Genomic DNA, 26,771 nt, shown 5'->3' on the forward strand with positions numbered 1-26,771 from the left:
CCCCTGACCCTGGAGGTGTGAGGTGAACATGCTAACCACTAAGCCACCGTGCTCCTCTAAATCTGATTCAAATCATTTATAAAAACTCTACAAATTTTCTCCAAAGATGCTGCTACACTGTAAAAGGTTAGGAAAGCTACCTGATTTTGTAATCGAAGGCAGGTTATGGATGCTGTAGAGGTGAATTTAAAGTTCAGGATTTTGTTCTTGTACTGTTTACCTTTAATACTGTATATTCATTCATTCATAACCTGTTTGTCCCGCAAACACCAATCAGACAATGATGTCTAAGGCAAACGAAACACTATGCGAAATGGGAAAACAGGGTTATGAGCCTTGCTGAGGGGCCAAACAGTGGCAGCTTGGTGGACATAGGAATCGAACTCACAACCTTCCGATTGGTAGCGACACCTTAGTCGCTAGGCTACCACATCTAGATCAGGAGGAATAATAGAATGTTTTACAAATGAATCAAGCACTTCAACAAAAAATGTATTTATTTGGTAAAACAGTGATCAGAAGAAGAGAACAGTAAGCATTGGAGATCAGAAGATGATTATGACTAAAACTTTTGAAGGTTACAGCTGTCAGAAATTAGGAGTAAGTGTAGCAGCCCTTGATTTGAATGACTTTAGCATATCTGCAGGTCCGGTGTCTTCATTCTCTTCCACAGTTCAGTAACTCTAGAGCAGGGGTATTCAATTAAAATTCAGAGAGGTCCAGTTACTAAAATTTCCTCCCAGCAAAGGTCCGAATCTTTTATTGTCACTTAAAATAGTGTACCTTCATGTTAATAAAATCAATAATGCACATACATTTCTATATAATTTATTGTTAAATTTCAAATGTTTTCAAAGTCTGAACTTGTATGGCACTTGAATGGAAAACGATCCTGTAGTTGTCTTTACTACACGTCAAGTAACAGACCACAGACACCGAATTTCTTCTGAATAAAATATATAAAAAGTGCAAACGCAGCTTTGAGCAGCCTGAACTTAGGGCCTAGATTTCATGTAATGTAAAACATTCAGAATCTTCTGAATAAAATAAAAGTGCTTTTAATCTTTAAGAAAAAAATGAAACAGAAGACTTTTGAGCTGCAACTTTTTTTAAACATTAATTACATTAATAACACAGGAACCTTGGGCAAAATAACATTACAGGTAAAATAGAACAGGACAGAATTTTACTGAATAAAAGATAAGTGCAGAGCTTTGAGCAGCTCCCTTTTTCCTCTCTCCTTTCCACCTCTCCTTACTCCCTTTCCATCTTCCGTTCCTAGTGAGAGAAATGGACATCAGGTGTCATCGGGCATCGAGGCAGGATACACCCTGGACGGAGTGCCAACCCATCACAGGGCACACACACACACTCATTCACTCACACACACACACACACACTACGGACAATTTTCCAGAGATGCCAATCAACCTACCATGCATGTCTTTGGACCGGGGGAGGAAACCGGAGTACCCGGAGGAAACCCCCGAGGCACGGGGAGAACATGCAAACTCCACACACACAAGACGTAGGTGGGAATCGAACCCCCGATCTTGGAGGTGTGAGGCGAACATGCTAACCACTAAGCCACCGTGTCCCCCTCCCAAATTAATTAATTAACCAATAAATAAAAATGACACAGAGAAAGAGAGTGAAACAGCGTTTAATTTAAGATGAACGGATAGAGAAACATCGACAGGTTAGAAATTGAAAGCACTACTGATCCATGAGCACAAGGTACATTCATTTTTACATGAATTTATGTCAGTGCAGTTTTCAGATAAACACACAAACACACAAAAATAAAAATCCAGTGACATTTCCGTCTTGGTCTGTATCTGTTATAATGCATCAAAAAGAATGTTTGTCTAAACCCTGATGTGTACAATTAAATTGTGAAATGAACTAAAAAAATCAACTAAAGTCTCACTTCAAAGAATAAATATCAATCACGACTAAAACTAAACACATCGATAATAACTTCTCAGTCTCGATATTTTATTTAAAAAACCCTTAAAAACAGCGCAGTGAACTAAACATACATTTGTTTATCTTACCGACCCTCTGCATTTTAATATTCCGCCGTCTACTTCGCCGTACCGAGTCACGGACGCCATCGCTAAGCTACTTACAAAGTAAAGAGTAAAGCCACTAAACACAAATCCACTATAGAAAAAGACGCCGAGCCTCGTTTAACAATCTTTTGATTAGGTCGTGTGAAGACGTTTGCATAAACCAAAGTAAATTAGTCAGCCCTGATTTACAAAAGCTTCGGGGAAAAAACTATTTTTCCTCGTGCTCGTGTGTGTGTGTGTGTATAAAGTGCAAAAATTCTTCCTGACATTCACATTCACATGCAGTGACATCCAGAAAACTCTATATATATATATAAAAAAAATAATAATAGAAATCACAAAATGGCTATAAATTGCTTTAGAAAAGGCAGAACGGCAGCGTCGTGAGCGTCAGGGGCAGCGCCAGGAGGGTGAGGGTCAGGGTGAGGGTCGTGAGGGTCGGGGTGAGCGTCGTGAGGGTCGGGGGCAGGGTCGTGGGCAACTTCGTGAGGGTCGGGGGCAGCTTTGTGAGGCCTAGATTTCATGTAATGTAAAACTGGGGCAGCGTCGTGAGGGTCAGGGGAAGGGTCGTGAGGGTCAGGGGAAGGGTCGTGAGGGTCAGGGGCAGCGTCCTGAGGGTCAGGGGCAGTTCATGACAAGGTCAAAATCCAGAGGCAAATGACAGAAAATTAGGTTTTAGTCATTTAGCTCAGGATTGTGACGTGACGAGATAATGGTGTCAAATGAAAATAGAGGAGAAAAAAAAACTAAACGTGCCGAACGTCACACAAGAAAAATGCTATCTGAAATGTTTAAGTGTCTCTGCTTCAAACGCACAGTGTGGAGTGTTACACAGTGTTAAAAGAGGAAGCGATTTATAAAGGTTTAGCCTCCTTAAGGAAAAATAAATAAATAAATAGATAGATAGATAAATAAATAGATAAATACCACTTTCTCTCTCATAAGCAGGATCGTAACCTTCAGTCGACAAAGCCATTTGTTTATGACATGAGCATGAGAATGCGATATGTGTTAAAACTAAGCTGCTTTCAGACCCGACGGTATAACCCATATATACGCAGAGCGGCAATCCTTTAAACGATATAATTTGAAGTAAATATTAATTAGACTGGTGTAAATTTACACACTCTCAGGAGCACAAGTACGATTGAAAAATGAGGCCCACGGTCATTTCTACAGTGCCACGAGCGGTAGCATCACCGACCTAGAGATATGAAAACGTTTAATAAGCAGCATGTTTCCAGGGTGTGGATGTGATCTAAAAAAAATCAGCAGGAAATAAATAGTATAAATAAATAATGCGTGTCGAATGTACGTAAAACAGGATGTTTGTGTTTGTGTGCAGAAATGATGTCATTTGATGAAGACAGGGGTGCAGTGAGATCGTGATAACTGCGTTCGGCGTAACGACGATAACGATCGTCGCTGTATGACCCACGTAGACAAATGTTTTATCTTTAGTAACAGCCATGAACAGCTAAGTTTTTGTTAATCCGTAGACTTTAGAACGACGACGTTTCGGTCAAAGATAATTTCTTATTCAGAAACATGGATTCCTTGATATTTATAATTAGTTAGGACTAAGACCACATATCACCAGATCATTGTAATATTCTCAACTCACAGTCTGCACGTCAGACACGAATTTTTTTTTTCTCTTGTAGTTCACTCGTTATGTCGTACCATCGATATAGAAGGTGTGTATAGAATCAGAAAAGATCACTAGGTACAGTAGAATAACAGAGAGCTCATAAGCAGAGAGATGAGCATGAGCCCATGGCTAGGTGGCATGAGATTTTCACCACCGTTCTCATTTCTTTGCAATTGAACCTGTCTCTCAGCATGTTGCTCAGCGTAAACCATATAAAGCTCCACACAGCGCCGAGCTTTCAACTGATTAATCAGCGCAGGATAGCCAATTTCCATTATGCTTACAGTATCATCATCTTCCTCATCGGTTGTCTTCTTCCGAGGCCCAGCGGGTTGCTCTGTAGCGCCAGTAAGCTTTGCGGCGACTGGCAGAGGGTTATCGGTGCCACTGGTAGAGTTCATTCCTTCCCCAGTGTTCTCACTTCTTGGTGTGAGATCTGAACCCTGAGACTCTGCTTCCCCAACTGGCTGCTCACCTGGTCGTTTATTTGGATCATCTTCAATCAGAACCTTTTCACTACCCTCTGCCTGTTCTGACCATGCTTTTTCAGCAGCTCTCCTATCTCCGCCCTGCTCGTCTGGCAACAAATCCTTCCTCTGCATACAATTGTCCATGTACTTGTCATACGACTGAGGTGGAAGATTCTGAAAAATATTGTGGACATTAGTTGAACTTGTCCCAGAGTCACCTGGCCCTGTACCTGTACCTGCAGAGCTGGGGTTTTTGTTAGTGTCAGAAGGTTGGGTACCATAGCGCCGATACATGTAGTGGTTATAATAATATTCTTCTTGGGGGCTGTGAAACATGAAGTGAGGGCGAGGAAAACTGCCCAAGCCATAACCTACTGCCATGCCAGCCATGGCTCCAACTCCAGCAGCCAACACTGCCTGCTTACCAAACCCCTTTGACTGGTAAGAGGGCCTCATTCCCATATTTTGCACGGACTGGGCGAAAGGAGAACCTCCTCCACCGTATCCTCCATAACCACCATGTCCATAACGAGGGCTGATGATTTTGTTGTTGGGGTTCCAGTAGGGGTACTGCGCTGCTCCAGGATATCCTCCTGCCGCACCATACTGGTTGGGACTGCCTCCAGGATATTGTGCTCCTCTGACCGGGTATCCAGGATAAGACCCTCCTTGAGGATACGGGTACCCTCCACTCCTTCCTGGGGGGTTGTTAGGATATGAACCCGCACCTGGATATGATCCTTGACCTGGATAGCGTCCTTGACCTGGATAACCCCCCTGATTGGGATAACCCCCCTGATTAGGGTTGCCTCCAGCGCCCCCTCTGCCAGGATTAGAGCCTGCGTGTCCAGGATATGGCGGAGGGTTTTGGTTAGGTACTTGAGGCTGTCGAGGATAATTGGCTGGCTTGGCGTGTGTTCCTCCAGACGGGGAGCCTTTAGTGTTACTGCCTCCTCTGGTTCCTGTGCTGGTACCTTTACTGCCCGTGTTGCTGCCTTTGCCCCAGCCGAAACCCCCTTTAAAGCCACCACCACCACTTCGTCTGCCCACGGCACACGTCATCAAAGCCAGACAAACCAACAGCACCACAACACGATTCATCCTGAAATAAACACAAGAATAACAAAGTGTTAGTGAACCTTTTAGACCTAAATGACTATAAAGGCTATGAGGAATCAGGTCTAAATAACCAGCAAGACACCTTTTAACCTTTTAAAACACTTCTGGAACAATAAAATGTCATAATAATAATAATAATAATAATAATAATAATAATAATATTATTATTAAATTGTTGAATAGATTATTATTGTCCCAAAGAGACAGTAAACAAAGTCATTCAGTGCATTCGAATGGGACCTGCTGCTGGTTGCTAATTGGCTAGTTGTTTAGCTAGTTATACGCCACACAAAGCGATAATAAACACCACGTTTAACACGTTAACCAACAACACGACAGATAATAAGTAGTAAAAAGGCGATAATTAGTTCATGATGTGCGTGTAAATGAGTAACTAAGAGAAGTGCGTATTTCTCCTGTTAGCTAATTATGCTAAGCTACAACCGGAATAACGGCGCGCATTAGATAATAACCAGCTTTCCTCAGGAACAACCACATAACCTACAGACATTTATATATCATTAATAAACACGTATAAAAAACACCTTCTTCTGTAGTTTCACTATCCACACGAGAGCCCAGTTCTCACTGCACGACGCTTGATGACAGAATAACAGAAACCTTTGTGAAGGGGCTGGGAATCGACTCTAAGTGTCGATTCATCGTGTGTTCCAGAAGCATCAGCCACATCCATTCTCGTAAATGTTCGGATTAACGTAACAGGACGTAACATTTATTTATTTATGCATGTACTGAACTAAAATTATAAAAACAAACCAAAACATAAAACAGAAATATATATACTGTACTGTGTAAAATTCTGATTTGGAATCGATTGATTCAATCTTGGAATCGGAGTCGATTCCGGATTCCACGGAGTTAAGCCAATCAGAATCAGTCAGGTTTATTGGCATGAATTGATTCATTGATTCTAATGATTCACTTCACATCTGATGGATGCAGGCAAAACTGATGCATGGATGGATCATTAGGCAGAATATAGCAGCAATAGTCTCTCGTCGAAATCTTAAAACGTTTTGTAAGCAGTTATCTGTTTATAACGCACAGCAAACTGAAATAACCAACACAAAAGGAATAAACGCTGTCAGAAGCTTAGCCCGGAGTCACGTGACCACGCGGTGGTGACGCACATTTTTCCATCCGACGTTGTCCTGATCAACGTGAACATCACACCAACACCTGACCATCACTCCCACGTGTGTGTTAAACACAATACAGTGATAATAAGCTCGGTATTTACACTGGAGTGTAGAATATGGTTTTTTGATTAGTCCTGTATTTTACATAGGTCCCATTATACAGCATCCCATGCAAATCACCCCACCCGCATTGTGAGGTTGGTTTGATTGGTTTGTTTTAGGGTTACGTGCCGTGAATAACGGCCAATCAGAGTCAGAGGAGGGCGGGACGCCGCCTCGCTGGTTCTTTTGACAGAGTCAGAGTGACAGAAAGTCCATATGAAACGTCATGACATTGTCATGACATGCTCCAATACTGCACACTACTACTTCTGGTCCGCTGATATTCACTGATACACTGATATACATCCGCTGATGTTATTATGTTCATGATGTTCACGGAAGATCTTTTGCAAGTTTGCAAGTTATAATGACTAAGTTATGGATCTGTTCATTTAATAATAGGTTAATAAAATATGGTTCACATCGAACAAGTTCCTCCAAAAGCTTATTTTTAGTGTTCTCAGTCACACTTTGTTGGCGTATATTTATTATCGTCATAGCCGTGTATTCAATATGACCACTTAAGTTGTGATAGTGAGAGACTGAGTGCATCTGTTCACACTGATTTCAATAGCAGATATCTTATTATAATGTCCATTGGTATCAATCTTAATATTTTTATGAATACATGTTTTAAGTTATGATATACCACCACTGGCACGCCATCGGGACTGTGGTCATCGTGGCCCTGAGGGGTGTGGCCCCCGCTGCGGCAGGCGTCCCTTATCTTTCTGTATTGAAGGTGGCAACCCTAGATCACACACATGTTCTTACACCCCAACCTTGAGAAGGTCTTCATGGAGCTTGGTTTGTGCACTGGGCCATTGTCATGTGGGACCAGATTTTCTGTCTTTCTACAGCAAAGCTTTCTTATCGCCTTTTTCTTTCTGGCAACAGAAGTCTGTTTGTATTTAAATGACAACACACACTGAAGACAAGTAACGAATCCTGCTGTTGCCGTAAATAAAAACCGTACACACTCACAGGACACCGGGTAGAGCTTCCATTGGCTCTGGATTGTTCTCAGATCGGATTCCACAAAATGTTGGAAACAATCCTTTGAGATTGAGGTCCAAGTGCAATTTTATGCTAATCTCTTATTTTCTCATTGGATTTAGCTCCGGTGACTGGGAAGGTCACTGAAAAACACTGAACTCATTGTCATCAAATGAGTTTGAGATGAATTTTGCTTTTAAGATTAAGATCAAGATTAAATGACATGATATACAGCTAAGTGCATGTGTGTGTGCGTTGTGGTATTGCCGGCCCAAGACTCGAACCCACAACCTTAGGGTTAGGAGTCAAACTCTCTAACCATTAGGCCACAACTTCCCCCCTTGTTTTTGCATATCCCAGGTTATTATGAGCCTGGGGTCAGAGTACAGGGTCAGCCATCGTGCAACACTCCTGGAGCAACGTAGATGTCTCAGTAGCATGTGGGATTGAACCCCAACCTTCTGATTAGAAACCCAGCGCCTTGACCACTGGACCATCATGTCCTCACTTTTAGAAGATATGAAGAGATACACACGAAGAGATACACACGATTAACTACAATACTTAAACAGGCTGCGGCATTCAAATAATGATATTAATCATGAGAAAGAAAACTGGACTCAGCTTCACAAGCCTGGACTGCTGACACAGGAAGTTTCAGTCCACTGATTTATGTTGGTGAACAAATCTGTGTACCTCACCAGAACTCAAGACCCATTAGACCAGATGACATTTTTGCAGTCTTTAACCAGCACAGTGTTGCTAAGTCTGCAGCCTCAGACTACTAATCTAGGCTGACAAAAACAGAACCTGACATGAGCTGCTGTTGTAGCCAGTCTGACGTTACACGCACCCAGAGATGCTTTTCTGGTCACAACTGCAGTGAATATCCAAGTTTCTAGAACAGATTTATTGGCCAAGTGTGTTGACACACAGACCACTCTAACTATTCTCTGAGAGTGCTGACCATTTACAGTATCTGCTGAACTGCCTCACTTGAGTATATTTATTTATTGCATTTATTAATCGTATAAACTCCAGAGACTGATGTAGGTGCAAATCCCAGATAAGCAGTTACATAAATACAAAAAAAACCCCAGCCCGGTTCAAATCACTGAGATTACGTTTCCCCCATTCTAATGTTTGATGAGAACGTCACCCAAAATTGCTGGCCCATATCTGCATAATTATATATTTACACTGCACTCCTGCCACTTGATTGGCTCATTAGATAATTGAAACCTCTGCACATACAAGATAAACTATAAGCACTCTATACTTTTCAGACGAGTGCAAATTCTTCCTCAATTTTTTTATTTTTTTAATATTGTAACGTCGGTATTAAAGCCTGAGCTTGTTTGTATAAATTTTATTAATCCTAATTTTTACGGGCAAAAAGAAAACCAGGCCTTTTTCTACTCTTAAGTGTGAAAACCACCCACATAAAACAAATAATCCTGAAACATAATGGCATCCTATAACCATTTCTTTTATTACACCTAAAAACAACAACAACAAAAATTCAAATGCTTTGGTACAGACCCAATACTAAAAATAATGTAACTTAGCGCCTTAGTCCACGGAGACAAATGGGTGCAGCTTAAATCCTGCATATGTTTAAATATATTGGAAGGTTCAGAAAATAAAATCAAAAGAAAGGGAGGAGAAAACAAAAGCGAGACAAACTGATCAAATAAACCGATTCATTCAATTTATATACATACATAGTGATTACTGAAACCCGTCAGTGGAAATGCTCGTTCGGGCCGAACAAACCAAGGCCACGATTTCTAACAATACGTACAGTATTGATAAATACTGCAAGTTAAAATAAGAGTCTGAGGAGGACTCTGTGGAGGACTGGAACGTGCCCAGAGTCTGGCTGCAAAACCCTTGTATGTTTTTGTATTACTCTACTTCTGATACATCTTTATAGCATTTTATTTAAGTGAATTCAAATGTTTTATATAAACACAGATCTAAAATGCTTACATTAAAAAAAAACACAGACAGGGGGAAAAAAAAAAAAAAAGACACACGAGACTAAGAGCCGGTTTCCGTCTAGTTAGGCATGGCACCCATACGTGGAGGAGAGTGCCAGACGGCAGAGCTCGTGCGCTTGAAGAAGCGTGGTTTGCTCCTTTGAAAGATCTTCTCCAGTTTGGGCTGCTCAACATCCCCAAAGTACGAGTGCAGATCCAGTGGGTCATAATATTGCTTCATAATAGCTTGCTGAAGATGCATGCCTGGATATAAAACACATGTTTAATAGGTCTGTTTAAACCATTTTCGAGGTACCTTGTTAAATAATAATTAAAAAAACAAAAACAAAAAAAAAAACAAACACACACGAGCTGAAACCTTACCCTCGGCCCATGAAGGGATGGGTTTCCTGGGTGCCGACTCGTCGTCTGTGGAGTCATCGCTGTTCTGGTCCATACCGTAGTCGTCTGGATTAACCAAAACTGCAACCTTCTTGCCTTTAGGTGTAATCTGGTAGGACTGAGGAGACTGCTGTAGGATGTGTGTTAAAAAAAAAAAAAGGATTAGCTTCCGGTGCGGACCGACCTCGCCGTTCAGACACTACTTTTCATCAGTCTGTACGCAATAACGCAGGAAGGATGACCTTGAACACATGGAGCCATTTCAGCCGTGTTTAACGTGCGTGTGTAACGGTGCTTAATGCACTCATGAGGAGTGAAGTATAATAGTACGTGTGATGGTGCTATACTGAGAATATAAGAGCAGTCAGCATGTTTTAATAGAGATTTCAGCAGATCGCTACAGCTACAAGGTTAAGGTCATAAAGTCATCATTTCAAACCTACAAACAAAACCTTTAACTGATGACAAATTCAGTGCAACCATAATCTGAATGAAGAGCAGACGGCAACTGACCTCGACATCTACGGTGACGTTCAGCCCCGATCCCTTATCCCCGATTGTCTTGTTATGAGCGTCACCTTTTCCCACAGGAGTTTTCATGACTGATTGCTGAAAAAAAGGACCGACAAATGGTTAACGGTGACACCTGAAAATAAACTGAATGATCTGGGAAAAATGTGTAGGAGAGGACGAGGAACTTACCTCAATATCTACAGTGACATTCAGTGCAGGACTGTGTGTAATGGTGGCGTTAAGAGCTTTGCTGATGGGCAGATTTACAGCAGTCTGTAGGGGGTAAAGTATTATTACAACCCAATTGTAATTAATGGTAATGTAGCATGAAGAACAAGGGGGTTTTTACACCTGGTCACTTCCTGCGTTTTCTGTGATCAGATAGCTATCCGACGGTAAAAAGACCAGGTCTAAATGCCCTCCGAAACGGATATAAATCAGACGGTTCGAACCCCTTCAGGAGGTGGTCTGGGACGCGTTTCAGATGAAACTGGACAGGTATAAATGAACATGGTTGTTCAAGCCACATACGTCAGCGCTAAACTCCTCCCAGACGAAAGTACGTCACTCGCAGGTGATCTTTCACCCAGGCGTCTCGTCGGGGCTTAAAACTGCCACCAGCGAAAACGCAGCGAACAGTAAACGCTGTTTTTTGTAGCATAAACGTCGTAACCAGTTTTTTCGTCTTCTTTTCGCTTGCGTTCTGAAAACCGCATACACCAAAGTGTGTTCCGTTTCAATTACCCCAAAGACGAGGTACACTATATTAGCATTTTGGGCGGGAGCAGAAAGATCGGATCGATATCCGACTCGTCGAGACGCGTTTATGTGGCCTGATGTAAACGGAACAGTTTTAACAAATCAGATAGCTATCGGATCAGAGACGACACATGAAGTGACCGGGTGTAAAAAGGCCCTGTGAGTTATTATATGGGAACACATACAGTGGTAGTAGGGGGTGGAGGTGCAGCAGCAGCACGTTTCTGTTGGGCCAGTCTCTCCTCCTCAGCCTTTTTCATCTCCTCTTCCTAAATAAAGAAAACAAATCGGTTTCTGAATATTTTACTAGTACTATTTAGGGTCCTCCCCTTATGTAGCACCTATATAAATAACAATAAGTGTTACAGTACTAGAGGTCATATACGGACCTTCCTTCTCTTCTCCTCTAGCTCTCTCCTCTCCTTCTCCTTGGCTGCTCTCTCCAGCTCCTTCTGAAGAGCTATGGCCTTCTCTCTCTCCGCTCTCTCCCGCTCCAGCCGCTCTCTAAAACGGTTTAATTTCCCATTATGTGCTGGTCACATTTTCTCTGGAACACCAACCAGATTTAAGTGTGAGGGGAAAATTTATTTTACGGCACCGACCTCTCAGCGGCAACCTGTCGCTCTCTCTCCTTCTCCTCACGTTGCCTCTCCCTCTCTCGTTCTCTCTCCTTCTCTTGCTCCTTCTTAAGCTCCAGTGCACGAGCAGCCTCGGCTTGTTTGCGTGCCTTCTCACGCTCCTCCTCGGCTTTGCGCTTGGCCAGCAGCTCCTGGTGTCGCCGCTCCTCCTCCTCCTGGATAACACACACACACACACACACGACAGCAAACTTAACTTAGAACTTTTGTAAAACATCTTTTTTATGCCTCCAACAATCAAAAGTCTTCGTTATGCCTCCAACTTTTAGTGTCTCAATACAGGAGTACAAATCGGGTTAATATACGCTCTCAAAAATTAGTATTTTTTTATTTATTTTTTTTTACATATTGACAGCTTTTCTGCAGTACCTCCAAAGACCACCTGAAGGCAGCAACACAAACAAAATGATCACCATTATTCACTAACCACAGCAGTGAAATGATGAAGACCGTGTGGGGGAGAAGGAGGGGAAAGACAACTACCAGACAATACGTAGAGGAACGAGAGACACACTGTGTTTCAGTCACAGTGGTCGAGAGTATACGAGTGAGTGTGCTCACAGCCTGTTGAAGCTTTTTCTTCCGTGCTGCTTCCTCCTGTTTCCTGCGCAGTTCCAGTTCCTCTTGACGTTTGGTCGCCACCTTTTTCTTCGCCTTCTCCTCGGCGAGCCGCTCCACACGCAGCTGGTGGCATAAGATGAGAGAGGTTTAACAAGCCAGACTCCACTCCAACAAACCATGTTCAGAGCCTCAGAATAAAGTACAGATAAAACTACGAGCGTAAAAAATACTCTCAGTGACGGTGAACAACCAACCATGTCGTTTTTCTTCTCTATTTGTGCCATTTTTTCTTCGATTTTCTTTTTCTTTTCCTGCTCTTTTTCCTTTTCTCCCTTCACCCGGGCCTCCACGACTCGTTTCAAACGCTCGTCCCGTTTTCTGAAAAAAGAAACGTCGTTTTTATAACCTGCGATCGGTCTGTACACAGACGCACACGATCTCGGAGGCTTTCGTACTTTTTCATTTCTTCCTGTTTCCTCCTTCTCTCCTCCTCCATCTTTTTCTTTCGTTCGTTTTCTTGTTCGATCTTCTTGTTAAGTGCGTCCCATTTCTGTCGCTCCCGTTCCTGACGGAAGAGGAGGTAAAAGTCAGTGAGGATAATGACATACACGTAGTGCCAAATCTGACGGACATGAAGTGAAAAGTTAATGGAGTTGAAAATCGGGATGATTATGATCATATTCACAGCCTTGTGTGTGGTAGTAAAGCGCTGCCAAGTATCGCTCAGGGAGGTCTACCTAGATACACTAAGTCAGTCCCTTAATAGTCCTAGGGCCTAGATTTGCACCTTATATTAAAAGGTGGGGTCTTTGTTGTTTGAGAAATGCTCCAGAAAACTGAGTCGGGACGACAAGCAAAAAAACAACAAAACAGACATGTAGCCAATGAGCAGAAAGGGGCGTGCCTTGTCAATATGGGCGGAGAGAGTGTTCGGTGCGCGTGTGTGACATTAGCAGAAAGCGGTTTTAACATTGACATGGAGGATAAAAACAAAGAAAGAAAGAGAAGAAAGACTTACGATAAGGACAAGAAGTAGGACGTGTTAATATAGGATCAGCTTTCCAGCGCTGGAGAGAACTGAAGGAGCAGGAAGTTGGCCACATATTCACAGGTTGGAGTTTCCCGAGTCAATAACTCCTGAGCTAAACGCTGTTACTACACAAATAACACCTCTTTTCTATCGTAGTAATGTAGAGAGGCAGCTACAACCGCGTTTTGTGTAGTAACAGCGTTTAGCTCAGGAGTTATCGACTCGGGAAACTCCGACCTGTGAATATGTGGCCGACTTTACTTAAGACGCCGAGGCGCTTTTTTCCTTCTCGATAGGTGAGTAACGTTGGTTTTGCTTTGTTACACAGAACTAATATATGCCTTTGTCCTTTACATCATTATGCTTGTGTGGCATTTTTGCTTATCTACAATCGTATTGTTCTTCCCTTCAGCTATGATAAAGACACGTTTCTTTCTGTTAGTCGCCTGGGTTACGTATGTGTGTGGGCGGAGCTATCGATACAGGGGTGGGACCCGTTTGGGTCAGGGGCGTGTTTGTTTTGGTGATTTCAAATAACATTGGCTTTCAAACAACGGAGACCGCACCTTTAAAGCTAGTAATTTGTTTAGGTTCATCAGAACTCCTTTAAACGAAACGAATAAACGAAGACGAATCAGCATCTAGGCCGAATACACAAATACAGTGTCTGTTTCTAGTCATGTAAAAGTCGGTGTATGTCAAAGGGGACTTGCTATAGACAGGAGAAACTGAAAGATGCAGCGATACTGATTTAATGGCAGAACGGGGGGTTTAATCACAGACTAATTTCCCTTCAAGCCATGCTGCAGTCAACTGGAAAAGTATTAACACCTATTAACCTAACATATTAGCCAAATGTGCAGAACCTGGTCGGTGTTAACATGTGAGCCACAATACAAAATCCTACACAGACCGGATTAAGACAAATATTAATTACAACTACTGAAGACTAAACAACTGCATATAAAGTGAACGGTCACACCACCATAGGTTAGATGAAAAAGGTAAGCACCCGAACACATGTGCACGTGCACACACACACACCAGAGATAAGGATACAGTGGATTACACTGACACTTACCACTGAGCCAGTGCTCAACTGGGGGAAAAGAGAAGAGCAGGATTACTAGCTCAGCAAGAAACTACATCTACTTCTAACTCATTTACAGTGATCGTATATCTAGAAATTAAACTACTGGCGTAAAACCTTCACGACCAGTGTCATTTTTAGCATGCGCGAGGTGAGTAGGCAATTACCTTGACGTCAAGTTTTCCGCTCTGCTTAATGAAGGACTTCATGACCGAAGTGCGACCGAGAGAGTTCGGCGTCATCATCAGCAGCTGGTTCTTCTGCACCGTGTGCAGGAAAGTGCGCATGCTGGGTGTGATGCCCTGTAACGTCCACGATAAACCTTATGCAGTTAACCGGAAACTAGACCGAGTCGAAGATTTATAGATCGACTGACGTTTATATTATACAACAATACGGAGAGATGGACTTTATGGGTTATTATCGGGTATTTATGGAAGCTGGCTTACGGTCATGCACTTTTTAGGAGGAGAGTGCTTCTTTTTCGGGGTGCAAATCGCTTCTGCGGCGGCTTCTGCTGCTGCACGTTTGGAAGCCGTGCGAGAGGCTCTGAAATACACACAATCGCTAGTACACCACATTCCAGATTTAAAAAAAAAAAAAAAAAACACAATTAAAACAAAAGTATTAACGATGCAAACTCACCGGACATCGTCCTGAGCGTTTTTCCCACCGTCATCTGCAGATAAAACAAAGAAACACAAAGCACCACTATTAGAACTGTTTCATAACTTTTTTTAAGATTTTAAATGCCCACTTTAACTCTAACCGGAAGTTTCAGACACAACAGTACCTGATACCGAGGGCCGAGCCATGGAGCGTGTGAATCTGTAGTTTTCCTGGACACTCGGAGATGCCATCGTCTCTTCCTCCACCAATATTGGAACGTTCATCTCTACCGGCTTCGCAGGCTCGGGCTCTTGGTTGATCACCTGCACGAACGCATGAAAAATTCCCTATAAATCACTCAAACTTATGATTATACATATAGATTAACATATTAACACTAGAATATCTCCCACTCCCTGCACTGTAGAAGTCATAACGAACTCTCAATAGTCGACGAGTTCGATGTGATTGACAGCGCTAATACACCCCTTTACCTCAGGCTGCGTCGGCTCCGTTTCGGTGTTAGATTCTGCTGCGGGCTCTTCCTCGGTAACCGCCCTACAACAGAGGCAGTGATTCATCTGATAAATCAGCTCGGCTCACTCTGTTAGATCTAGGATTAAAAATCCAAAATAAATTGTGGGAATAAAAGCTAAATCAGACTTACTCTTCCATCTGGTCATCCACATCATCGTGGTCCTCTGGTTCCATATCCACATCCCCTAAAAAACAAACAAACAAAACAAAACAAAAAACCATACATTCAAACATCAGCGATAAAGTTACATACAAACACAGAATAAGTATTCAGTTTTAACTACAAGCACAAAAATCTTCAGCAATGAAGTTATGTCCAGGCTTTGAATTCAAGTCCAACATTTTCTGTCTGGAGCTAATTTCCATTAAAGACCTAGTGATGATGCTTTACACCGTGACATCGCCTCCTTTAGCAACGGCGGTTGATTTTTGCTTTGGTAATAAATGCATACGTTTTCACGGATATTCAAAACTTTCCTGCGTTTTCCGCTCATGCCACATAATGGAGGGGCACAAAAACAAACAAACAAACAAAAAACCAGACCTCTGGATCTACACATTTTTAGGTCTTTACCAAATCTCCAGTCACATTGAATTAATAAAACACTGCCTTTTTAATGCAGTTACCGGTTTTCCATAATGTAAATAATTGAAGTTCACATGACTAAAGGACAAACCTTTGTTCGCCGACGTTACGTTTACTTCTGCGTAAACCTGGATAGAAATCCTAGCTTCTATAAGAACTCAAATCTTCATAACAAGCTCGACTAGCCTGCGTGCTACTCTTTGTGGCTGTATTTAAAAACATGTTTAAACTCCATGTGAATTTGTGTCTGGCTAATCTTACCACTGACGGTGCTGCTACATGTCGAGTTGCCCAGCCTGGCTTTCTTCTTCAGAAACGAGCGTCGAGAAGCACGGCGCACTGCTTCCTGAGTCATGCTATGCCTGAGGCCTGCCAGGGAGCGCCGCACAACCAAGGATTGTCGGCCTGAGCTCCGAGTCGATCCCTGGCCACCTGCAGCTGCGATGATGATCTTCTGTGCGGAGCGGCCGGGAGAGGGAGAGCACTGGAGCAGCTTTTCAGCAGAAAGACGCTCAGCTGAGGAGACTTTCACCATGACCTCAGACACCAGCACAGGAGATGAAGAGCTACTAGACCCCTCTCTCTTGGGCTCCTGTTCCTCTGAAACATTTTCAGGTGACTGTGGAGCTTCCGGTTTCTCCTCCACATTCTCAGCCTGCTCCTTTGCCTTGGCAGCTGCTTTGTTGCGTGTGCTACGTTTGACCGGCTCACTGTCTGCGGCGGTAACTGCTGTGGCTTTATTACGGCGCGTTCGGCGAACAGGCTCCTCGGCCACGCTGTCAGTACTGTTACTGGGGACATGTGCATCCACCAACTCAGAGATCGAATTGAGAGTGAGCTGGACTGAGGAACGACGCAGGTTACTGCGCTTCCCTTTAGAGAAACTGAAGAGAAAACAAACGAGGGGGAAAAAAAAAGAGGAAAAGATTGTTACAGCAAGTAAACACTATATTTAAAGGCTTCTAAAGAGGGGTGATATGGAAAATATGGGCTGAGGCATAATGACAAACATCTAGGTTTATAATAATAATAATAAAAAGAGACTTGAAATTCTAATGTTTGTGCTCCAACAAATTGATTGTCCTTAAAAAAATGAACAATTGAAAGATTAGTAAAAGTCGTCACTGGACTGTTTAAAATGGCATTACTACCACTGTATAGTACTCGAATTATTAAATGAGAACAAAGTACAATAAAAAACTTCAAAAGGTTACATCCGCTGTATAAACTAGTCGACCTCACCGTCTTTTGCTACGAGATTCGCCGAGCTCTGTGGACACCCGTTTCCGTCGATTTGTCTTTTTTTGTGATGGAGTCTTTGGCATAAGCTCTGGCTCTGTGCTAAAGTCACTGCAATACAAACCCAGAGAATTATCCCCAACATAAAGAATAATTTGAACAATAATCAACATTTTATTTTGTCACGACCGACATGGCAGCGTTCGCTGTGACTCGAATCTGGACTGTGTACCTGGAGAACATGCGCTTAGCCTCCTGCTGAATCTCCTCCAGCCATACCATGTGAATGCTCTCAATCTCATTGGTGAACTCCTGCAGCTTCCCATTGAACACCTGCACAAGGGAGCGAGTGGCCTCGGGCAGGGAACTCATGGCTGCGTCCCTTAAAGAATTAAATGAGACGGCTGAATGAGGGATGATGTCAGAAGTAAGAAAAACGTACAGCAGAATATATTACTAAAGTACATGTTAAGAAAATGCACAAAGATCATGTAGGTGTGCCTTGTGACGCAGATCACTACACTGAAATTAGATTTGACTTCATATATATATGTTGACCCCGTTAAAATGCCATCTTATAGAACAATAAATAATAATAATAATAATAAAAAAAGGGATTGTGAAGGAAATCCAGACTGTAAACACTGAGCGTCAAGTTTCTCCTTACATCTCGATGGATCTCCTTGGACCTACTGTAGATCTAGATGGATGTCCTTGGACCTAGATGGATGTCCTTGGACCTAGATGGATGTCCTTGGACCTAGATGGATGTCCTTGGACCTAGATCTAGATGGATGTCCTTGGACCTAGATCTAGATGGATGTCCTTGGACCTAGATCTAGATGGATGTCCTTGGACCTAGATCTAGATGGATCTCCTTGGACCTAGATCTAGATGGATCTCCTTGGACCTAGATCTAGATGGATCTCCTTGGACCTAGATCTAGATGGATCTCCTTGGACCTAGATCTAGATGGATCTCCTTGGACCTAGACGGATCTCCTTGATGGATCTAGACCTAGATGGATCTCCTTGGACCTAGATCTAGATGGATCTCCTTGGACCTAGATGAATCTCCTTGGACCTAGATGGATCTCCTTGGACCTAGATGGATCTCCTTGGACCTAGATGGATCTCCTTGGACCTAGATGGATCTCCTTGGACCTAGATCTAGATGGATCTCCTTGGACCTAGATCTAGATGGATCTCCTTGGACCTAGATCTAGATGGATCTCCTTGGACCTAGATGGATCTCCTTGGACCTAGACCTAGATGGATCTCCTTGGACCTAGATGGATCTCCTTGGACCTAGATGGATCTCCTTGGACCTAGATGGATCTCCTTGGACCTAGATCTAGTTTTGACAAAGATCAGGGCACCACATCACTGTATCCACCTGGTTTGTATACACTTTGCCCAGAAACACGTTTATGTCACAAAACTAATCGGGTTATTTACTTCTGGCTGCTGCCGACTTTATCCTGAAAGGTTAAATAAGATGTTAGAGTTTAAACTAAGACACATTATTCATCCTATGCCATCAGTGGTAGTAAGCTAGCAGGATTGTAGCTAGCATGTTAGCTGACAAAAGCTAGCTAGCAAAAATCTTAGCAATGCTCCTGAACACAACACCGATAATAAGCTCTAAATCATTAATATTTACCTCAGAACATTATAAACATGATGAGAGTAAAGAACATTAACGTTAATATTAAACTAATGTTGAAGTTTTGATCCCAATAAACAGCAAAAACACCAAAGATTATTTAAACTATTATTACCTTTTGTTAAAAACAAGGCCTAAGAGTTCACTTGACGTCTTCTGGCCTCGTGTGTCCTTTTTATTATAAACATTCAACTCCGACTGAGACACAAAAACAACAGCAATCCCACTAATGTACGGACTGTTCTCCAGCCACCCGCTCAAAACCGTTTAAGTAGTTTAAAATTCTCAGAACACCAATCATGAGCTATACGCAAAGCCATTGGTTCATATACTCGTCCGTCAGACTTCGCGTGACCAATCAAAACCGACGGAAAAGGAGCTGAAACAAACGAGGCGGATTTCTTAAGGAAGTATACGGTCGCGAAACGTGATTGGACAATATCGACGCCAATCATTGATTCAAACCATCCAATCCACGTGAAACTAAAAAGCTCCGGCTCCGCCTTCTGGTGTTTATGAGCCTATATGTAATAACTAACAATAACTAACTAACTAACTAACTTAAGCTACATTGCGCTCGAGCTACTTTTACCTCAGGTAATAACTCCGCACATATCACAACATCCAGCTGGCTACTAACGAGCATTCGCGTATAAACGTGTAAAAGATTGGAATTAAAGGTTCAATTCAGACAGGTTTTAAAAGTATTTAGGCTCAAAGTTGTTGTTATTATTTAACGTCTTATTTTATTGCAGAATTCAGACCAAATATTTTCCGAGTATTTTCCACAGCGGATTGAATCAGAGGCTCGGACCCGTCTGAGGCGTTGTCATGGTTACCGAGCTAGCCTAGCATGGCTTCAGGTAATCGGCTAGCTGGCTAGCTGCGCTGGGAGGATTACAGTAACGCGGTGTTGTTAACTAGTTTAACCCGTTAACTTTTTATTGCTGTGTATTTATATTAAGTGTGAGATTTTGTCCATCTTGATGTCATCTCAGTTTGCCTGTTGATCAGTCAGGTGAGTTAGCTAGCTTGCTAACACTGTAGCACTAGCTCGGGGATTACCTCAGATCTGATCTAACGGTACATTTAACAAGTAAACAAAATGAGAAAAGTTAAAGAATATCCAGGAACGGCATTTATTTCTTTATGTTTTAGTGATAACATTGCTAGCTGATTAGCTTGCTGTATTGTTACTGGGCTGATTGATGAACCTGTCATACTGTGTGATGCTGTGAATATTACGTTAGACAAGAAAAAGGTTTTCTTTGCATTCATGTCTTGTCTTATACAGAGTTTATATAAAACCTGTGGGCTTTTTTTTTGTGCTACTTTGCCTTAAATTGAAACCATGAAATCCTCCTCGCTTGCTTTGGTCGTTGATGCATTTTGTCCTTGAGCTTAAAGTGAATCCTCTTATGCTCTTTATTTTTAGTAAGATAAAGGGGGAAGATGCGATGATCCTGTGTTCGAGTTAAACCCGTAAGAAGAAAGAATGCAATATTTCTGCTGTGGACTTCAGTGCTGTACAAGATGAAGAAAATATTCCATTTCACCAAAAGGAGAAAAGGTTCTCCAAGTGGGTCTGAAACAGCCAGTGTTCTTTCTGTCGGCTATGAGCTGAAAGAGAAAGACTTGGGCAAGTTGCACAAAGCTGCATTAACAGGAGATGTAGCTAAACTCAGACAGCTCGCCAAAAAGAACGATTTAAACCAGCTTGATAAAGAGAACAGGTGAGTTGTCGTCATATTACATATAACTAACAGTGTAATAACAACACCGTTAAGGTGTGTTCCCGGCTTCAGGTTTCAGTTACTCAAAGACGGATCACTGGATAATTAAGTATATAACAGTGGTGTGGTGTGATAGAGTCACCCAGAGGTTGATTATTTTCTAATAACAGTGTCTCCTGGAGTATATTTTTTCATTTTATATCTCTTTTTGCATTTGGACAATTAACCCGTTTTCCCGTTTAAGTTCATAAAATACAACTTTCACAAAAACCAGAGTGTGTTCTGTCCTGGAGACTATCTGACATCTTCCATAAATGTTAAATACACCATATTGCCAAAGGTATGTGCACATCTGCATTTAACCCATCCAAAGTGCACACACACAGCAGTGAACACACACACCGTGAACACACACCCGGAGCAGTGGGCAGCCATTTATGCTGTGGCGCCTGGGGAGCAGTTGAGGGGGTTCAGTGCCTTGCTCAAAGGCACCTCAGTCGTGGTATTGCCCGAAACTCGAACCCACAACCTTAGGGTTAGGAGTCAAACTCTCTAACCATCAGACCACGACTTCCACAGTATTTAACAGTAATGACCAGCTAGCTGAAACTCCTTCAGCCATAACATGTGAATGTGCTCAATGTCCTTGGTAAACTCCTGCAACTTCCACTAGAATACCTGCATTAGTGACTATGTTCCAGCATGGCAATGCCCCGGATTGTACCTCAGGTCTCACTGTCCACACAACAGAAACTATAACATGTTAGAATGAGTGCATTATCTCAATATATTCATTAGCACTACTGTTAATAAACTGCATGTGTGTTTTTGTGCTTGCAGAACTGTACTACATATAGCTTGTGTTCGTGGACACACAGAAGTTGTTCAGTATTTGGTGGAAAACAAAGTTAAACTCAATCTATGTGACAATCAAAACTGTTCTGCCTTAATGAAGGTATGTCCAGATTTCCTGGTTTATATTGACTCTTCCTAAAGTGCCAGTCTATCAGTGGCTGTCAGAAAAAATACCTGTTTTGTAACATTATAACCAAAAACTAAACGATTAATTCTGTTTTTCAACTTTAAATATGAGCGTTATCATATAGTTGTTTTACTCTGCCTGCCTTCTTGAATGTGTTGCTTTGTCTTTGGTCCTTGGTAGGCAGTGCAATGCCAGCAGGATCGCTGTGTGTCCATCCTTCTTGAGCATGAGGCAGATCCCAACTTGGTGGATATCAATGGGAACACGTCGTTGCACTTGGCTGCCCGCATCCCGTCAGTGCCTGTGGCGCTAAAGCTGCTTGAACACAAGGCGAACATTAATGCCCAGAACAAGGTGATGCCACAACAGCTTTATTCCATTCAGCTTTATCCCCAATCAACAGCTGACGGACGCATTTCTGTTAGTGGATCCGAGTGGCACCTTGAAATTGTACCCTCACAAAACAGCAGCTTAAAGAGCAAGAGATCTTTAACTTATTATCTGCTAATATCCCAGTTTTGGTGGATAATAATATTCCCAAGTTTTTCCCCCAGTAAGCTAGGTGTTTAAGATAGATATTAAAATATGTTTAGGTAAATAAATAAATAAATAAATAGATATGGTTCTATTTTCAGTAGGAAAGTAAATGATATGAAACTTATTCTGTGTTTAAACACGTTGTTGTATGTGTTTGTAGAAAGGTAATACTCCCCTGATGCTGTCAGTGGAAGAAAATCATGCAGACATGGCTGAATTTTTACTTAAGGAGGGGGCAGATGTCAATCTGCAGAACCAGGAACAACGGTAAGCGAAAGATCAGCATCTTGACATGTACAGTTATTTGATATTACAAATAATGTACACCGTATTTATGTTAAGCTGCCTGGAAGTCATTCAGAACTTTTACACATGTTTTCGCCAAAAGAACCCCTTTACTGATTGCTGCTTGCAAGGGACAAATCAGTATGGTGCGACTGCTCTTGCAGTACAATGCAGATATCACTGTGAAGGATAATAAAGGATGGTCATCTGAGGACTACGCTGGGATGAATGGGCATCATGCGTAAGTGCTATGTTTGTTTATCTGTGTGATTTACATCCTTAGCCACATAACTGCTGTAGTTCAGCAGTACAGAGGTTTAATCCATATTGCAAATGATTTTCAGTTGTTCCCATCTGATCATTGAACATGGAACAAAGATGAAGGCCTTGCAATCACCCTCCCATCTTGTCTTCAATAAAAACAAGCAGACTTCACTATTGGGCAGTCCCGAGGCTGGCTTTGCTCTTGGAGGTCCAGCTCTAGGGAAAGATGGTGAGTGCTGAACATCACCTCAAGACTTGCTGTTATGATTAGATAGCGCTTTCGGAAGATGCCATTTTTTATATATTACACAGGGTTCAGGATGAACAAATGAACTACAGATTTGTCAGGTTTCGTTATTGGAAATAGTGACTGTAAGCTTGATAAGCTTGAAACTCATGATAAATGTTATCATCCTCATCTGTGCCCCAGAATGCTTATACCACTGTTCTGTACTGCAATGTTCTACCTGAAGTCCTTTTATTTTCCTCCCATTCGTATCGCTCGCATTTGCATGTAAATGGATATCTGCAGGAGGATGTGCAAAAGAAGAAGGGAAAGGTATAACGATGCTAAAACGCAACAAAGCAAACACGACATTGTTTATCACCGATCAGCTAGTTCATGTAAATATATAGTGGGGTCCAAAAGTCTGCTACCGTTTGGAATTCTGTCAAATTGCAAATAAAGTTTAAGATCTGTAATATTTTAAGACAAAGAAAATAAAAAAAAAAGTTCGGTATTTTGTGTATTTAGCGTTCTGCACTGTTTATAGAACACTGTTTAAAATGAAGAAAAATGGTTGAATGTGTTAATGCAAAGGGGGGCATGGTGGCTTAGGGTCGGGGTTCGATTCCCGCCTTCACCTTGTGTGTTTGCATGTTCTCCCCGTGCCTCGGGGGGTTTCCTCCTGCCTCAATGCTTAATGACTGATAAATAGAAGCGTCTTCATTGTTAGTCTCAGACTTTTGGACCTCAGTGAATTTGTGTTGTGTGTTGTAGATGGTGTGAATAAACTAAACGAGCGGATAAATAACTCATCAAATGGCCGGTTTAGTTTCATACTAATACAACCCAAATCCTCAGATCTGACTCTATTGCCAGTTAATATCCATAATTATTATTATGTGTATCGCTTAGGAAAAATGTAACCGATAATAAATGTAACATTAGCATAATTATAAATTTGTCCGCAATTCAAATAAAACCATGTACGATTGTGTAAATTGTGGTTTCCAGATACAGAGGACAATTCACATGCAGACTCTATCAGTAGGTAAGAAATATACAGATCGACCCGAATTCTGCAATTAATGAAGCTTGCATGTGAGCATGAGACCATCTTTCTTAATAAACTCACATTTTCTAGAGCATCAAAAAGTGGTCCTGCTGATTCCTGGCAATCGACAGATGGTGATGATGATGATGATGATGATGACGAAGAGCTTGATCTGGGCCCAAAGGTAAGTATGAGAGCCCTGCAGTTATTTATTTACTGAAGACATTTTCTCTTATGCAGATCTTTGTAATGTAAAAGTGCATCTGACAAAAAAACTTAAAAACATAGATTTGCGCTGTCAATATCATGAATAATGCAGGAATAAGCAGTGAATAAGTTTAAGAGATTGCTCAGATATTTTGCACTAATATTTTAGCTTGATTTGTCATACACAGTTATCATCCCAGTATATTTTGCTGAGCACCGTAAATATTATCCGCAGTTATGTTTGAGGTGGGGGGCACGGTGGCTTAGTGGGTAGCACGTTCGCCTCACACCTCCAGGGTCGGGGTTCGATTCCCGCCTCCGCCTTGTGTGTGCGGAGTTTGCATGTTCTCCCCGTGCCTCGGGGGTTTCCTCCCCCGGTCCAAAGACATGCATGGTAGGTTGATTGGCATCTCTGGAAAAATTGTCCGTAGTGTGTGATTGCGTGAGTGAATGAGTGTGTGTGTGTGTGCCCTGCGATGGGTTGGCACTCCGTCCAGGGTGTATCCTGCCTTGATGCCCGATGACGCCTGAGATAGGCACAGGCTCCCCGTGACCCGAGGTAGTTCGGATAAAGCGGTAGAAAATGAATGAATGAATGAATGAGTTATCATCCCAGTATATTTTGCTGAGCACCGTAAATATTATCCGCAGTTATGTTTGAGGTGGGGGGCACGGTGGCTTAGTGGGTAGCACGTTCGCCTCACACCTCCAGGGTCGGGGTTCGATTCCCGCCTCCGCCTTGTGTGTGCGGAGTTTGCATGTTCTCCCCGTGCCTCGGGGGTTTCCTCCCCCGGTCCAAAGACATGCATGGTAGGTTGATTGGCATCTCTGGAAAAATTGTCCGTAGTGTGTGATTGCGTGAGTGAATGAGTGTGTGTGTGTGCCCTGCGATGGGTTGGCACTCCGTCCAGGGTGTATCCTGCCTTGATGCCCGATGACGCCTGAGATAGGCACAGGCTCCCCGTGACCCGAGGTAGTTCGGATAAAAGCGGTAGAAAATGAATGAATGAATGTTTGAGGTGTTCCCTTTCTTAGTTTCTTAATTATTTTGTTCCTTTTTATCTTTTGTTTTGTTTTGTTAATGTATTATCATTACAATAAGATCAAACCTGTTCTGTTGTAGAAACCTCAAAAGATAAACTTGAAGAAACTCATGAGTGCCTCCAAACGTGAAGGGAAAACATGTAAGTACCATGTCACATATTAAAGGTGGGGTCTCCGTTGTTTGAAAGCCAATGTCGACATTTGAAATCACCAAAACAAACACGCCCCTAACCCAAATGGGTCCCACCCCTGTATCGATAGCTCCGCCCACACATACATATGTAACCCAGGCGACTACATATTCACAGGTCGGAGTTTCCCGAGTCAATAACTCCTGAGCTAAACGCTGTTACTACACAAAACGCGGTTGTAGCTGCCTCTCTACATTACTACGATAGAAAAGAGGTGTTATTTGTATAGTAACAGCGTTTAGCTCAGGAGTTATTGACTCGGGAAACTCCAACCTGTGAATATATGGCCAACTTCCTGCTCCTTCAGTTCTCTCCAGCGCTGGAAAGCTGATCCTATATTAACACGTCCTACTTCTTGTCCTTATCGTAAGTCTTTCTTCTCTTTCTTTCTTTGTTTTTATCCTCCATGTCAATGTTAAAACCGCTTTCTGCTAATGTCACACACACGCACCGAACACTCTCTCCGCACATATCGACAAGACACGCCCCTTTCTGCTCATTGGCTACACGTTTGTTTTGTATTTGTTTAGTTTGTCATCCCGACTCCGTTTTCTGAAGCATTTCTCAAACAACGGAGACCCAACCTTTAATTATGTCTTCCTTTAGCTTGTGGTTATGCTTTAACATGAATCCCCTTCCCTGTAGTCAATGTGGATCCAGATAAATCCTGGAGTGGAACTGAATCCGAGCCTATCAGCGAGGGCAATGCAGTAGAGCACATGGCTTTCCCCAGTAGCAGTACCTTCACCCAGCACCCTGTAACCCCTAAACCTATCTCCTTTTCCAATCTTACCCAGATGACCTCCATCCCCCTCATCAGCTCCCAAAAGGTAATCTCACCAGTTAGTCTTTCAGTGTGGTCTTCTAAATTCTGCTTTTCTATCTCTTTGTCTATGCATTTGGTCCTCTCCTTGTGGGGTAGATGATGAGTCTGAAGTCTCAGAGTTGCCCCTTGGCAGTAAATCTGATGTAGATTCCAGTGAAAGTTCAGAGGAAGAAGAAGAATCAGAGGAAGGTGATGACGATGAGGACGAAGAGGAGGGCGAGGACGAAGAAGGAGAAGAAGA

General features: G+C 42.3%; 3 protein-coding genes across 16 annotated transcripts in view; 1 reads left to right on the forward strand and 2 right to left on the reverse strand.

The window, feature by feature from the left end:
* Positions 1–1,647: 1,647 nt before the first annotated feature.
* Positions 1,648–6,017, reverse strand: prnprs3 (prion protein, related sequence 3). Its single transcript, XM_027140934.2, has 2 exons — positions 5,861–6,017; positions 1,648–5,298 (listed from the first exon to the last, which is right to left on the reverse strand). Exon 2 carries the CDS (start codon positions 5,295–5,297, stop codon positions 3,798–3,800), a length of 1,500 nt encoding a protein of 499 aa, XP_026996735.1. The 5' UTR covers position 5,298; positions 5,861–6,017; the 3' UTR covers positions 1,648–3,797.
* Positions 6,018–9,041: 3,024 nt separating this feature from the next.
* Positions 9,042–19,559, reverse strand: LOC113639181 (inner centromere protein). Of its 4 annotated transcripts, XM_047819808.1 has the most exons (22): positions 18,280–18,389; positions 18,187–18,219; positions 17,752–17,901; positions 17,523–17,630; positions 16,542–17,164; positions 15,825–15,879; positions 15,652–15,715; positions 15,342–15,480; positions 15,194–15,227; positions 14,998–15,097; positions 14,716–14,850; positions 14,540–14,557; positions 12,884–12,993; positions 12,683–12,806; positions 12,429–12,551; positions 11,832–12,022; positions 11,619–11,733; positions 11,415–11,498; positions 10,660–10,743; positions 10,471–10,566; positions 9,940–10,087; positions 9,042–9,819 (listed from the first exon to the last, which is right to left on the reverse strand). In XM_047819808.1, coding segments are annotated over exons 2-22 (2,688 nt in total). In that variant the 5' UTR covers positions 18,189–18,219; positions 18,280–18,389; the 3' UTR covers positions 9,042–9,634. The 4 variants fall into 4 exon arrangements, with proteins under 4 accessions (XP_047675764.1, XP_026996705.1, XP_047675763.1 ...); XM_027140904.2 differs by lacking the exons at positions 18,187–18,219; positions 18,280–18,389 and adding an exon at positions 19,300–19,559; XM_047819807.1 differs by lacking the exon at positions 18,280–18,389 and having other exon boundaries at positions 18,187–18,236.
* A 19-nt stretch (positions 19,560–19,578) lies between these two features.
* si:ch211-272n13.3 (ankyrin repeat domain-containing protein 26) overlaps positions 19,579–26,771 on the forward strand; it is a 30,171-nt gene continuing 22,978 nt past the window's right edge. For 6 of the 11 annotated variants that reach the window (XM_047819795.1, XM_047819799.1, XM_047819804.1 and 3 more), the window contains exons 1-13: positions 19,580–19,781; positions 19,940–20,047; positions 20,620–20,917; positions 21,758–21,872; positions 22,080–22,253; positions 22,597–22,703; positions 22,825–22,962; positions 23,066–23,214; positions 23,518–23,544; positions 24,223–24,259; positions 24,353–24,446; positions 25,593–25,653; positions 26,350–26,534. In XM_047819795.1, the coding sequence (XP_047675751.1) occupies positions 20,718–20,917; positions 21,758–21,872; positions 22,080–22,253; positions 22,597–22,703; positions 22,825–22,962; positions 23,066–23,214; positions 23,518–23,544; positions 24,223–24,259; positions 24,353–24,446; positions 25,593–25,653; positions 26,350–26,534 (1,287 nt within the window). In that variant the 5' untranslated portion in view covers positions 19,580–19,781; positions 19,940–20,047; positions 20,620–20,717. Of the gene's footprint in view, positions 19,782–19,939; positions 20,203–20,619; positions 20,918–21,757; positions 21,873–22,079; positions 22,254–22,596; positions 22,704–22,824; positions 22,963–23,065; positions 23,215–23,517; positions 23,545–24,222; positions 24,260–24,352; positions 24,447–25,592; positions 25,654–26,349; positions 26,535–26,771 lie in introns of all 11 variants that reach the window. The other 5 variants (XM_047819803.1, XM_047819796.1, XM_047819805.1 and 2 more) reach the window with 5 other exon arrangements.

The sequence above is a fragment of the Tachysurus fulvidraco genome, chromosome 10 (genome assembly GCF_022655615.1).
Source record: "Tachysurus fulvidraco isolate hzauxx_2018 chromosome 10, HZAU_PFXX_2.0, whole genome shotgun sequence".
Classification (NCBI taxonomy): domain Eukaryota; kingdom Metazoa; phylum Chordata; class Actinopteri; order Siluriformes; family Bagridae; genus Tachysurus; species Tachysurus fulvidraco.